This window comes from Chiloscyllium punctatum, chromosome 2 (assembly GCF_047496795.1).
Source record: "Chiloscyllium punctatum isolate Juve2018m chromosome 2, sChiPun1.3, whole genome shotgun sequence".
NCBI lineage: Eukaryota > Metazoa > Chordata > Chondrichthyes > Orectolobiformes > Hemiscylliidae > Chiloscyllium > Chiloscyllium punctatum.
The window spans coordinates 93,505,539-93,520,362 of NC_092740.1; the positions used below are offsets into that span (position 1 = coordinate 93,505,539).

A 14,824-nucleotide genomic window follows, 5' to 3' on the forward strand; every position below is an offset into this window, starting at 1 on the left:
ATTCTAGCAATTAACTGCTGCATGTATTTATAGGTTAAATTATAACTAATTTCTTTGCACGGTGGCACGGTGGCACAGTGGCACAGTGGTTAGCACTGCTGCCTCACAGCGCCAGAGACCTGGGTTCAATTCCTGCCTCAGGCGACTGACTGTGTGGAGTTTGCACATTCTCCCCGTGTCTGCGTGGGTTTCCTCCGGGTGCTCCGGTTTCCTCCCACAGTCCAAAGATGCACAGGTTAGGTGAATTGGCCATGCTAAATTGCCCGTAGTGTTAGGTAAGGGGTAGATGTAGGGGTATGGGTGGGTTGCGCTTCGGCGGGGCGGTGTGGACTTGTTGGGCCGAAGGGCCTGTTTCCACACTGTAAGTAATCTAATCTAACCTCACTTTTTATTGCATATTTTTTATTGGGTTTTATTTACATTTTTAAAATTAAATTGGCTATCCCCCAATAAAAAAGGAACAAACTTTCATGACAACACTTTCAAAATTGCAGATTGTAATCCTATTTGTGGTCACGAGATTTCCTCTTCTGAGATTGAGCTCCAGGTGGATTCTGGTCCCGCCCATGCTGTTTGTCTCTCACTTTTGTGATTTCTTCTTCTGAGATCATTCACAATTATTGCCCAGAGGGCCACACTGTATGTTGGCTTGGGCTCAGGATGGCATTTGGCCTGTTAAGACTGCTGAACCTTCCTATTGCCTAGCACTGCTTTGCTAACCTACAAAATGGCCAACATATGTGTGCGATTACAGCCTCATTGAAGTGAGTGTATGGGGGTAGGAGCAGATTTCTGTGTGTGTGTGTGTGTGTGTGTGTGTATACACGTGCACGCACATGCCAATTACAGTGTTGAGGGGTTATGAAGTGGAACTGGAATCTTCAGGAGAAAACTAAAACTTTACTCAGCTTGTCTCGGACGAACATCAATAATGTGGTGTAACACCAAGAAATGGGCTGCAGTGGTTCAAGGCGGCATATCACTACAACCATCTCCAGGACAAATTAAGATGGGCAATAAAGCTGATCCTGCCAGAAAAGTCCACATTGCTGAACGAATAATAAAATCAAAGACTAATGTAAATGAAAACATTACTAGTATCTACTGCTTCCTAGCCAATGTCCATGAGCTGAAGTGTCTCAGATGAAGTAATGGACTGGTGAGTACATACAATAACATTTTTATAAATTACTTCAAAAACACTTTCACGTTTATAATGTTGATCTACAAAACTTAATGGTTATATACTTAAGATTATTATTTTGCTTTCTTGGTGTTTTGTTATTGTGTGCTTGGAGTCACATTCGAAGTAGTTTGGCATGCACCTTTCTGAAAGAAAGATTTTGAGAGTGCGTGCAGGCTGAGGTTCAAGCATGGAATGGTCAGTTTGGATCTGAAATCTGAAAGTCCCACAACAATCATGTATTGAAGCAGAACTTCAAAGCTTTTAGTTTATTAGCATTTTGGGCACAAAAATAGAAATAATATTGACAGGAGTATGCAAATTCACTACCACAATACAATTCTTTAATTCATAGTCTGAAAATCAAAATTACATCATTTCATTATTCATGACAAGCTAACAATTCACTGTACAGAGTGTCAACATTGTATGGTAATGTTGACAATAAATTTGAATACAGTGACAGCCAGCTTTTACGTTTTACATAATCCACAGCAAGGTGCAACTTATATTCTTTTAGCAGCAGATGGATACATTTCAAGACAGATCAATTCTACTTAACAATAACAATATAATTATCAATATTTGAATGTTATAGCTAAAGCAGCATATTTCTCATCAAACGATCCTGGAACACTGTCTGACACAACTAAAACAAAAGTTGGGGAATTAAATAGACATCATTTGAAGTTTGAACAGACAAGGCTATTTTCAACTTCTCCACAAATTAAGTGACCTCAAAAGATCATTGGTACATATCTTGAGAACAATCTGTGCATACAGACAAACACGATCAAGGTAAGTAGTGAAAAATAAAATTGCATACAAAATCAGCCATGCAACTGCATCCAGAGAAAATAAAAACAGTGGAGGATTCTATCCTGACTTGTACAAATGCACTTGAAGTCAATACTAAATAATAGAGTTGAATTTTCCAGTGTTACCAGCAGTATATTTATTATTAATTTAGCCAATATGCCTGAGTGAGCTAGCTCTTACTCAGAGCAGACTATTTTAACCCTGACTTTTTTTAATTGGTTATAGAATATCAGACTTATTTTCCAGCCTCTTTGGTGATTTATAACTTAAAGAAAGAAGTCTCTCTTTGGGATGTCAGAATCAGAGAGTTGCTCCTCTTGTGTACTTGGGTCAAAGTATTGGGTGTCAAAGTCAGCTGTTTCATTTAGATCAATTTCTTGCTCATCACTACTCTCAGCACTGTAATCAATCTCTTCAAGGCAACGTGGCTCATCTTCATCAAGAACTTGAGTGGTAGGACTGCAGATAGAAAACATGTTTAAAATAAAAGGTTCAATAAAGTTTAGTAGAAAGGCACTACCTTGCACCAAAACAAATTATCGTATTTGCAGGATTTAGATGTAGTCATTGATATTTTAATATTAAAAAGCAAATATTTAAGATCTGACTAACCTCCTGATAATTTTTACAAACAATAGATTCTAATCATCAACGCATAAATGCACATATACACACAAAAGTCCAAAATACACAGTAAAATGTCAAAAGAGGGCTGGAATTTTAAAGAAATAAGAACTGAAATTGCTGAAAAAAACAGCAGGTCTGGCAGCATCTGTGGAGAGAAATCAGAGTTAATGTTTCAGGTCCAGTGACCCTTTTTCAGAACATGGTCCAGACCTCAAAACATTCATTCTAACTTTTCTCCACAGCTACTGCCAGATGTGCTGAGTTTTTCCAGCAATTTCTGTTTTTGTATCCAATTTTCAGCAACCACATTTCTTTCTGCCTTTACCTGGAATTTTAAAGGCTGTGGAGGACACGAAGATGTAAATACCTGCAATTTTCCACTGCTGCCTGGTGTGTTAATTTCCTGGCATTTTTAACTAGTGGAATTGATTGAGGGCTTTATATGGTGAAGAAAGTGACAGCTAGCCACTGCTTGCAAGTTATCTAAAAGGCAGAAGCTGGCCGAAAATAGGTGGTTTTCTGGCAGCTACTGAGGGCCTTGTACTCCATCTGACAAACTGACATCCCCGAAAGCCACAACTGTTTCTTTTTTCTCATAGGATGTAGGTGTCGCTGGCAAGGCCTGCATTTGTTATCTATTCCTAACTGAACTTGAACGGACTGGCTCACTAGGCCACTTCAGAGGACATTTAAGAATCAACCACATTGCTATGAGCTTGCAGTCACATGTAGGCCAGTCCAGGTAAGGATGGCAAATTTAAAGGTCATTAAATGAGCCAGATGGAGTTGTCAAAAAATAAATGTTAAATGTCATTCTTACTTTTACTGTGACTACCTTTATAATCTAGATTCATCATCATTTGTGAAATAAGTCCTTCTAAATGATTACAACCTGGTAATTGTGGCTTCTTTGTAAGTTTTCTTTAAAAGTCTTTGAAGTGTACCCTCTTTTGCACGTAATGTCCACAATTTTGGGTTCTGACACTGCAGAAGCTAATCTCAGTGCTGGCACGTTTCCTGTTGGCTCACTGGGCCCAGGAGCCCATTCTGTCACCCTTCACTGGATTGTGTCCAATAAGACCCCACTCAATTAGTTGCCTTTCAAAAATTTGTGCCATGGTACCATAATTAGCATTTCCATATTTCCAAACTCAAACATAGCCATAGGGCTTTGGACTGAAAACTTAGCTCAATCTCTGAACCAATTACTGAGTCACAAACGATCCTTTGTTCTTGAGTAAGTGATGCTTATTATAGGGGGAATTCTGTAAACATGGGACTCCAGGTTGTCGTTCCATGGTGTCAAATGTTTTATCTTTCATTTCTATCCATTTATTTGCAGCATCAAATACTTTATAACATTTCTTTGGACATTTCAGATTCCAAGGTATTCAGATCTCTTTCTATAATGGTGCAAATTGAAACAAATAGACCAGATTCTTCAGGTTTCCTTATTGGACAAAAAATATTGTAGAAGATCAGAACATTTTGGTCAATAGGAAATTGAAGGCAACAACACCCTAAAATGTTCAGAAAAGTGTACTGTGTGCTATTTTCTGTACAGTTACAATGTTCCAAAATAAAAATGCTGATCATTATTTTTAAAAGGCTGAAACCTGAGCCTTGGTAAAAGCATGTACTGGAACTGGGAAATAAGACTTGTTTTACCCTGCAGAATAAGATATCATATACATGATGGGACAATTTGTTAAGTATATTGAGAGATGAGCATAGTTAGGGCATAATTCAATCCTTTTTTTTAAAAGTGCAGTGTTCACATGACATTTCATAACGATTCAGGAGATAAATAATTGATAGTGGAATAGGATTTTGGCTGTATAACTGATTTCAACAACAGTGCTACAAAAAAATCCATATGCCCAAAGAAAGAAATAACCATCTGGGCAGTCATGGTGATGAAAGCCTGTGTTTTTTGAGCATGTGCAAGTGGTGAGAATTGCAGCTCATACTGGAAAACTATGATATGCACAGTCCATGCGACTCTCGGTTCATTAATTGCATGAGCATTATTTTGATGTTAGCAGTACATTTCTCAATGATAACAACCATTGCAATCTGGAAACTCTGGGGCTAAAGTCTAACCAATGGAAATGTTTAGAGACTGTGAATAAGAATTGTGAGCATCACTGTTTCCACATAAAAGAAATGAAATAATTTCTGTTTAATAGCTGTGGCATTTTTTTAAAAAGAGAAAAGAATTTATTCACTGGAGTATTCAAAAGTCATAATAATAGATAGGAAGTGTGAATCACTTGAAAACTTTTTAAACACACATTTAGCTTGAAACCTATTCACAAATGGTAACAGATCCTCTATTTCAAATGAGATAAAAAGTGTTTCTGCCATCTCTAGCGATGTTGGGAAACAAATGGGGAACTGATCAGCCTAGCTGTTTGGATGTTTATATACAAATGCTTGAGCAGCAGGAATTATCCCAAATATGAAAGCGTGGGATTCTACAGCATCAGGAGACAAAGCCATTATAAGGTCCCTTCAGTTTGATGTGGATCTGTAACATAAACCCATACCATATTAGAATTGGACAGTTCAGTGATTAATGCTGCAATACAAATTGGTGGCATGTGGAAATATCAATCCCAGGTGTAGGAGTTGGGATGTGGTGTTGGGTGGGGAGGCTGGTGCACATTGTGGTGAAGGTCTGGAACAGATAGAAGGCAATTCACTGCAAGTAAGGAAGAGAGTTATTACTCTGCACAGTAAAGCACAGCAATACTGATGAAAACCTAAAAGTGAGCTACTTTTGTGGTAAAGCACGAAAAAAAGAACATTATAGAGAGATGAGGGGACAGACAGAAGGATTCAGGAGAAAATTAAAACCTTCTCACGCTTTATGATTAGATGTTTAATTATTTAAAATGAAGGTCAAAAACTTGTTATCTGCTTCTTACTGGTGATAAAAGCAGCTTCTTTTGTAACATATAAAAGATAAATATCACACAGAAGCTGTACAGAAAATAGTCAGTTTCTCATTATTTAGTCAAAGAATCAAATTAGGGCAAAGGTAACTTTCTTTATGGTTCCAGCCACAGAAACTCAAATGTAATTTTGTTCAAATAACATCTGATTTTCTCAGCCTACTGTTAGACAGGGTGATATTCAGTGCAAATACATATCTCCAAATACAATCTTGGCACTAATGTCAAGGATATTCACAACAAAGACTGCAGCTTCAAATTTTAGCTTCCACTATCTCATACTGACAAAACTCAATTTTCTTTTATGCGTCTCCAAGGCACCAAGGTAATTCAGGAGCCTGTAATGATTCAGAGGCTTTCTAATTGGTTCCTCCAGTAAAGTGCTAAAACACTTCTTCAAAGGGACTTAAAGTGATTATCAACCATTAGTGAAAACGTAGAGGTTTGAAAGACAAGGCTCCTGTCAAGTCGCCCAGAGGTCCTTGGGATAGTTACAAAAATAAAAACAAGCGAGAATCCCACCCCTAGTTTCATAAGTCTCTCCAGGGAACAGCTGAAGATATTGCTTGACAGTACTAAGTGCTTTTTAATATTTCATTAGGCAAGTACAGTAGTTCAAAATTCAGCACAAGTCTGCATTAAGGCCTACATCTTCTCAGATTTTCAGTATAATCAAATGAAACCAGATTCTTATTAATTTGCTACTTTTCTAGGACAGCAATATGGAGAGCTCTGCCTCTCTCATGAAAAGCTGAAGACTTTTATTTTAAAATGCAGTTCTGGATCTTGCTTCAGTGAGAGAGAATCAGAGTCAAAGATGTAACATTCTTTTTGGATATTTACCTTAAGATACCTTTTGTCCATTCTTAACTGCTTTGAAAGATTGTGAAAAAAAATGTGATATCAGTTGGTTACACAGAACATAAGTGGCTGCTGGTCACTGAAGTTCTGAACTTTGACCTGCTAACTACATGGGCACAGGTGCACCTCTTAATGGAGATACATGTTTAAAGTGGGAGTCAGATTTCATTACATTGAATGGAGTCCCAAGGTTGCTGAAAAAAAACTCAAAAAAGTTGAAATGAAACTGAGGTTGTGTGAATTGCCCAACCACAAATGGTTCTTCACTCCATCTGTAATCTTTCCAGATTCATTACTCCTTGAAGGTTGCCAATGGAATTGAAATTTAATTTTCACTCTTAAATGACAATGCGTTTTAAATTACAAACATTTTGAAATTATATTTCTGCATAATTTTTTAAAGTGTCACATTAAATTTCAAATCTTAAGATTTTTACATATACCATATTCACATGAGAAGAAACATGTTGTTTCTGCCTTGTGGAAGCACACAATTGAACTAATAATAGACTTTTATAATATGTATCTGCCTTTTTTTGTAAAAATGCTGTGACCTTTGATACTTGGACACAAACAACCCACATGCAGTTAATTACTTGTGATTAACCAATTTTTTCTCATGCCTTATTATTTAATGAATGCGTTACTAGAAAAAAAGCAACAAACCAAAACAAACCTGAGCAAATATAAAACGACAGATCAAATTGTTTTAATGCACATTCTTAGGCAGAATACTTGGTAACAATGCTTTGATTTCTTTCCTGAAATTGCACAGCTCCATTGCTGCCAAGTATACAAGTGACCAGCATATTATTCTAATACAATGGTTGCTCCATGAAAAAATAAGTAATTAAAAAAAAGAACATAGGGAACTTATTCAAAGCATGGTGTACTTATCAAACAGCAGGGGAAACTACAATTCAACCACACAAAATAAATATCGAAGTCTGTTTCCCCCACATCATATAGAGCTGGGGAAAGGAAAAATAGGCAATTGCCTCAACTGATTCTCTTATTACTGGAGAATAAAGCTGTTGTGCTTTTAAGTCTTTTTAGGAAGCAGTCTGCAACTAAATTAATTTTTAAAAACTTTTATTTATGTTAAAGGCAGCTCAAAGTTGAATCACAGAAACTGAGTGAAAATGTAGCTCTCCAGCTGTTCATCATTTCTGACTTGGACAGAACTTCTTTTGTTAAAATTCATGACTTTATACTTAATTGAATTGTATACATGTTGTATTTTGGCACAATAATATTGAGAGAACATGCCTGCATAAGAAAGAAACTTTCTTAAATAGACTTGGCAAGGCAGCAGTCAACAAAGTAGCAGGATTGTAATAATTAGAAGGCATCGGGTGGAATTCTGCCAGTCCCTGAATGATTTAGGCAATGGTGAATCAGTTGGGAAAATATGATCGATTTGACAAATGTTAAATCTTGATGTTGAGAAACAAACACCCAAATTTCCACCCAAGATTTGAAAGGCATGAAGGAAGTCTCATTAGTGAGCAATAAAAAGGCTATTTTTGGATGCATTAAACATCTAATTTTTCCCAATTCTCATCTCATTGACATGCAGTTTGCTATACTCGTACACGGTAGAAAAAAACTAGGAAGGCGGCAAGACTCAATGTGAGAGTCTGAGTGTTTACCTGGAAGCTCCAGCCTGCCGCATACACCACTGGGTCTCCAACTTGGCTAGTATTCCCCAGCATCTCAGACACATTTCTAACTCACTTAGAATCGAGTTCTCCATTTCAATGCTGCACTTTGGAGCATACTGATACCTTTCATTGCAATGTTGCTGCCAGGCCATTTTGCACATAAGGACAGGCATCCATCCATGAATTGAAGCAGGTTGCACTTCAAAGATCTTAATACTCACTCATTTTGCAACTATTTGGATGCTGACAGTATCTTTATTATTCCTTGCCTTGCCTTTTTTTCCTTTGTCCCTCATTCAGAATTTAAAGGCTTGGAGTAAATCTGTCTGGTCTTGCTGTTAGTGCAGACACAAAGCTAGATAGCTTGATCTGGCTGTGAGCAATGGTTAGTCAAGGAGAAGGACAGGTTACTGAATGGCACCAACAATGTCACACCCACAGCATGTTCCTGTATGTTATGCAGCAAACACACAGTTTGAACTTCAACAAATTAGCGCATTTCAAAGTCTAAAAGGTGTAGTTATTAGTCATGTCAGTCTGTATGGTTAATAGAATTAAACAGATACCCATCATGGATTAAAGACATTTATTATCACATAATTCTGTATGGGATCTCATGCATTCACCCCAGGACACCTACAATGTCAAATCTAAATCTTGGGCACAGGCACTCTTCACTATATCATTCAACATTAGACATGAATCCTTCTAATGGCTGTAATGTCATTTTGAGCTGTACAGATTTTCCTTAGATACAAATGCTGCAATCACCTCCCAAGGTTTCATGGCCTGTAGGAGTTGTGAGCTTCACACTTTGGACCATAAGCAAATCACACATTTATCCAGTATGTTTCTTGGATAGGATGTGGGTTGAGAGTGTGGGAAGAGGTTATTATCATCACTACATATACATTCTCAAACTGGATGTGTGCCAAAGGACTTCAGTAGCATACATCTGAATCAGATCAACAATATGCGCAAGGTGCACGCAGCAGCATTTCATTGGCCTCTTGTTCGAGGCCTGCTTGTTCCAATGTTTATATGACAATTTTTAAAAGTTATCTATGTGCGCTGTGACTGCTGAATGATACATTACTGCTTTGAGGAGCTGCTTTGTTTCTCATATAGCCCATACAGATATATTGGAACCATCCCCAATGGGTCCAGGCACAGAAGCTGTGATTATCTCACTGGCTCCCTGCATTATGCATCCAGAGGAATGGATGAGAAACACATGGACTAGCCATCTCCAATGCAGAGTTTCTAGCCACAGGCACCCTCATAATGAGGTGAGGATGTGGGAGAGCTGCAATTCCTCATCTCCCATGGAATGCCATGCAGGTGAGAGAGGTCGCAGAGGCACTATACTTGGTCCAAGAGTTGGTGGTCAGAATACAATGTTGTGATGTTCCAAAATGCAACACAACACCTTTTTCTGCTGGGGCCAAGTGCCAAAAGATGTCTCTTCTATGTCAGATTTCTACGCAGTTCGCTTCAATACCATACGGTTAGAGGATTTTTTGCACTAGACAATTGGAAGATACGACATGGTTACATAATGGATGATGAGGATCTGCGAGAACCATAGCATTCTATTAAATAAGAAATTGAGAATGTTCTTCAGAAGGAACAGCACCTTCATTATCCTACACTGCAGCAACAGCCAAAGCAACACAGGCATGTTAACGTCATTCAGCCAAATTGAGTTGCTTTAAATAATTTTTCAGCGACTGTAAATGTTTTTACACAGTGGAAGCCAGCAGCCTCTGTGTAAACCCATTTGCAAGCATGGTTTACCACTTTGATCTTTTTATGTTTTTCTTGTTGATCAATAAAAATAGGCTTACAACCTGATGAAAGTCTTCAAAGTAGTATGAGTGGTTTCATACTGCTTTGGGCCATATAGGAAGGATAATGATTGTGCACAGAGTGTCTGAACAAGAGTATAGCCTCTGTATCTTTTTTTTTGTGATTGTCACCAAAGTAACAGTGGCTGACAAAGCTGATTATGAAAAGTGAAAATATATTTCCAAATATGATATTGCATTTACAATGAAGTTTCTCAAATGCCACCTACGTTTCCTCAGATGATTTCATTTTTCCTTTATTTCTCAACGCCCAGGTGCATCTTGGGTTCACAGGGAAGTTGGAGGGACCGTGTCCTATAGTCCAACCTTTTGGCCTGAAGAGTTTTTGGGTGGGTGGCCCTGAGGGTGTTTGTGGCTAGATGGCCCAGACATATTAACAGTGTTCCATCTTGAAGGTTCACACTACTTGGTTTGAACTCCCACGGGTTTGGGGTTTACAGGTAGGGTGAGGGTTGAGATGATTGCTTCCAGAGTGTCCTTGGATGAAGCTGCTAGAGACCTGCATGTGGTTTATCTTTCAGCTGGGTACCTACTAGCACTGTACTATCTCCTTTTGAAAAAGGGGCAGAGTGAGGTCAAGATCCTTTGTTCTCCCTATCCTCTTGTCATTAATGCTGAGCACCAATGAGTGTGTTGGACCCTAATCTCTATGGCAGCAGCCAACCTGGCTAGGCATCATGATACAGACAGCATTGGGGTATTCCTCCAATCTTTGAATCAGTTTGCCTATTGCTTCTGAAAATCCTGCCTGCTATCTCTGTTTCTGCTTGACAATCGAATTAAGTTATTAATGACTGATACCTCTTTTGTGTATGGTTGAGTAGGTGCTTGGACACTGGCAATCCTCAGAGTACCAGGGTGCCAGCTGAAGAGATATGCCAGTGGTGTGCTCACCAGAATGTGCTCCCCACTCTAATTTACCTAAAATACCAATTCAAGTGTCATCATCTGAGCAGGAGCACAGTGCCGGAGACAGAATTGCTGGCTCTTCCTTTCAGGAATCTGTGACTTCTTTCTCAGACATGTAGGAGGAGATGATATCTTAAGGGGCTGATCTCTTCATGGCAAACACTGCTGGTGCCTGTAGAGGACAAGTGAGAGAATGAGTTGTGAAAAATGGGTAGAAGCTCAAGCCTGTTAAGAACATGTTCACATTGGCGATAATTGGAGAGCAGCACAGTAATGAGCAATTAATCTTATTGAATTGCCAGGACATGGAGGTCTTAACATCACAACACGGTTCTCATACAGGTCGACGAAACAAATGTCATTCATTCCCATCACCCGTGTCGGCTTTCTCTACCCTGTTGCAGGCAATGTTTTTTCCTGGAATGAGACAAAGGGAGGAATTGAGTGAAATTAAAGAGGCTGGCACAGTTGTTAGTGCTGCTGCAGGGAGGGGCAACAGAGACGGCACGCAGAGTTTGCAGTTAGGGTGGATGAGAATGATTGACAGAGATGTTGTATGCAATACTGTGAGTAGCAGACAAAAAACCTTAGTGGGAGATGGTGCAGTAGAAGAGAGTGAGGTTGCAAAGAGAAGATGGTGGCACTTACCATTGTGGAATGCAGGTCATTAGCCTTCTTTCTGCATTGTTGAGCATTCTTCCCGACTTGGACACCACACTGACCTTGTTGGCAAATTTGTATCAGTTGGCTGTGGTGTCCTGAGGAAAGACAGCCCTCCTCTCCAGCACCACATCCACCAGGACTTCCAGGTCACGTTTAGCTAATCATGGTGCTCATGTGCTTCTGTTGGCTATCCCCAGGATAATTCTTTCCACAGTGCAACTGTGAATGGCTCTTGTGGTGATTGACCTAGTGCTTAGTTGGGATTTAAATATGGCGGCTATGATACAATTCCCAGAAGGTCCTGACAGTAATCAGTACTTCTGCTGGTGAGTTCAAAATAGAGAAAGAACAGCATCATGGAGATGTGGTGGATACTTAATCAGGTAAGCAGTTGAGAATCAAAAGTGATAATTTGCTTGAGAAACTCTCCATGAAATTCCCCAAAATTGACATATAGTTAATTTTTGGTAAAATTGAGCCCATGATAATACATGGCTTCAAGATAGAACCATCAAATCTTAACTATTAACTAGAACAGTGTAATGACATTTAAAAGTATTTACGTCTGGAGACAGTATTCTTTCATGAAAAAGGGTATTCCTACAACATTGCTTGTCATAAAATGGAATTAACATTTAATGTCCAATTAATATCAGCACTTAAATGTGTTTTAAAAGAATTTGCAGAGCTCTTTCATCTACGAGAAAGGAAACTTAAAATATTTATCTACTACACAATTAGAAATTGTGCATTACATTTGTCACAGATTTACTAGTTCCACTTGCTATTATGCAGGTTCTAATTTGCATTTATTCCAGATTATTGTTTAAAGTATGCTGTCGGAGGTTATTTACAAAGAATTAGCTTTGAAATTGAACCAAAAAAAAAAGCTGGCTCCACCAGCTGTAAAAGTAGAAATGTAATGTGAACTTGTTCTTGGATGCTACCACAGAACAGGCCCTCACAGCTCGGCAGCAAGCTGTTTTTCATCTACGGTGAACCTAATAGAAGGAAAACACTAAAGGTGGACTGTAAAACTGGTGCTGCTCCTGCCCAAGATCAATTTCATTTTCCACCAATCTAAAAGAATTGATGAACATATATTCTGCCTGTAGGACTTAGGCTAGGTTTAGCTCATGAAAGACGATGTGCTCTTAATAGAACCTCATGACTTACTGCCCATTCATAATGATGAATAGAAAAATCAGGCGGGTCCCTTAGAGAATCTGTAAGTCCACCTCTTATGTTCCTCCATGTACTGTGGCCAAACAATTAACACATACAGTAGAGGTAGAAGAACTGAATTAGAAGTCCAGAGGATCTGGAGACATGAGTTCTAAACCCATTACAACAGCTGAGGAGAAATCAAAATAAAATTTATAAGTCGTGAACTTAAAAAAATTGTCAGTCTTAGATGTCATGAAATTATCCAATTGTTATAAAAACCCATTTAATTCACTAATATCTTTCAGGAAGAAATCTGTCATGGTAACTTACACATGACTCCAGCCTCACAGAACTGTGGTCAACTGCCCTCTGCAGTGGTTCAGCAAGTCACATACTTGTACCAAGTTACCACTGTGAGTGTACCAAAAGCACATGTTTTTGGAAGTGGTTCAGGAAGGCTGCTCACAATTCCATCTTGTCAAAAACAATTCCAGATGGAACAAAATACATCCTTTTTTTAGCTACACACAAATTCCAAGAATGAATATAACTAGTGTATTTAGACAAACATTTGTACAATATGTTATGTTAACACAGCTGGCTGTAACATACTTGAATGAGGATGTTCCAAATTCAAGTCCAGGTCTGTGCAGGCTTAGGTGACCTCTGAGTGGTGTGGGAAACTGACCTAACAATTGGTCTAACCGTATCTGTGCCAGACGGTTGGAAAAAACTAGCTTCAACTCGCATTTCTAATATTCTTTTTCAAAGATAGAATTGGAATCAGTTGTAACCCTACCAAGATTTAATATTCTACTGGTACTCACTGGCTTTTGTTGCGCACTGGTAATGTCTCTACCTCTGAGCCAGGAAGCTGGGGTTCAAGTCCCACCTATTCCAGCAGTGCTATAACATCTCTAAACAAGTTGATTAGAAATACTTACTCACTGCCTGAGGTCACACAAGAACAATGACCATTTGGGCAAGCTATTAGATAGGTACTAACATCTCTTGCAGCCATACTTTAGATCTGATAAGTTGTTAAAAATTGGAAGAAATAAGTACACTTCTTAAATTTCACCAAGAAAGAATAATAACTGGTGCAAATTAATTAATGACTATTTTGAAAGAATCTGCACTAGAATTTTGAATGAGTAGAATTTCAGCTTTCCGCCACGACAGAAGACAGGCATTAGTCTATAGACTTCCTAATTTTCAATGAAATCAATGATAAGGAAAGTGGATGATTTCTTTAATGGGCAGTGTATTTGTATCATCCATTGGGAAGTCTTCTAGGTATTCTGGAGAATATTTTTTTTATCTTTATTGCTATCTTATTATCTTTATATAAGGGTGTTTACTTTTACAATTACTGTTGCAACAGTTCTTGAACTGTAATATATCCTTCCTAGGGAGGTAATGGGAACTAATTGGATGAGTTGGCCCTGCCAAGATACTCACTCCTTTGTACCATGTCACTAATTAATTTCTGGGTGACAAAGTTCATAGGTAACCTTCTCAACACAACACTAATTAAGGTCCTCAAGTTGTCAATTAATGGCCACTTGAGGATCCCAGCTCAACACCTCCTGAAGATGAGGTTTTGATGCATGAATCAACCTGGCAGTTCTTGCAATATGGTCCAAACATAGCGTACTGCTGTACTCTTCACAACTGGAGCAGGCAAACAGGGATGTGATGGATACTCAAGAGTGGCAGCAGTCTTTACAGAACATCACCTTCAGCATGATATAGCTTAAGCAGCATTAACTGACACCTGTTCCCCATAGATGGGAGTTGGGTAATGTCATCATTTATTGACTGCAAATTTGTTGTTGCTTGAAAGGCAAGCAGCCTCCATGTTTTCCCAGTAGCTTTTGCTTCTTCTTTTCTTCACTTTCCCCGTTGTTCAATAGAGGTTTTCTAAATAGCATCTACATTGAACAATGGAAAGATGTTGTGCGCTGCTGGGTATTTGGGAAAAAAAGGTTCAGACAGAGTTCTAACATGGTGTGGCACTATGGATGGATAGCTTCATTAGCTTCTTTTTTGCATGCAGTTACTATGACAGTCAATCAGATGAGTAATGGTTTAAAGTAGCAATAT

The 14,824-nt window shown here is 38.6% G+C and overlaps 1 protein-coding gene across 8 annotated transcripts in view; it reads right to left on the reverse strand.

Annotated features, from left to right (window-relative positions):
* Window positions 1–1,437: 1,437 nt before the first annotated feature.
* agtpbp1 (ATP/GTP binding carboxypeptidase 1) overlaps window positions 1,438–14,824 on the reverse strand; it is a 338,830-nt gene continuing 325,443 nt past the window's right edge. For all 8 annotated transcript variants that reach the window (XM_072585860.1, XM_072585842.1, XM_072585823.1 and 5 more), the window contains one exon: window positions 1,438–2,461. In XM_072585860.1, the coding sequence (XP_072441961.1) occupies window positions 2,269–2,461 (193 nt within the window). In that variant the 3' untranslated portion in view covers window positions 1,438–2,268. The remainder of the gene's footprint in view (window positions 2,462–14,824) is intronic.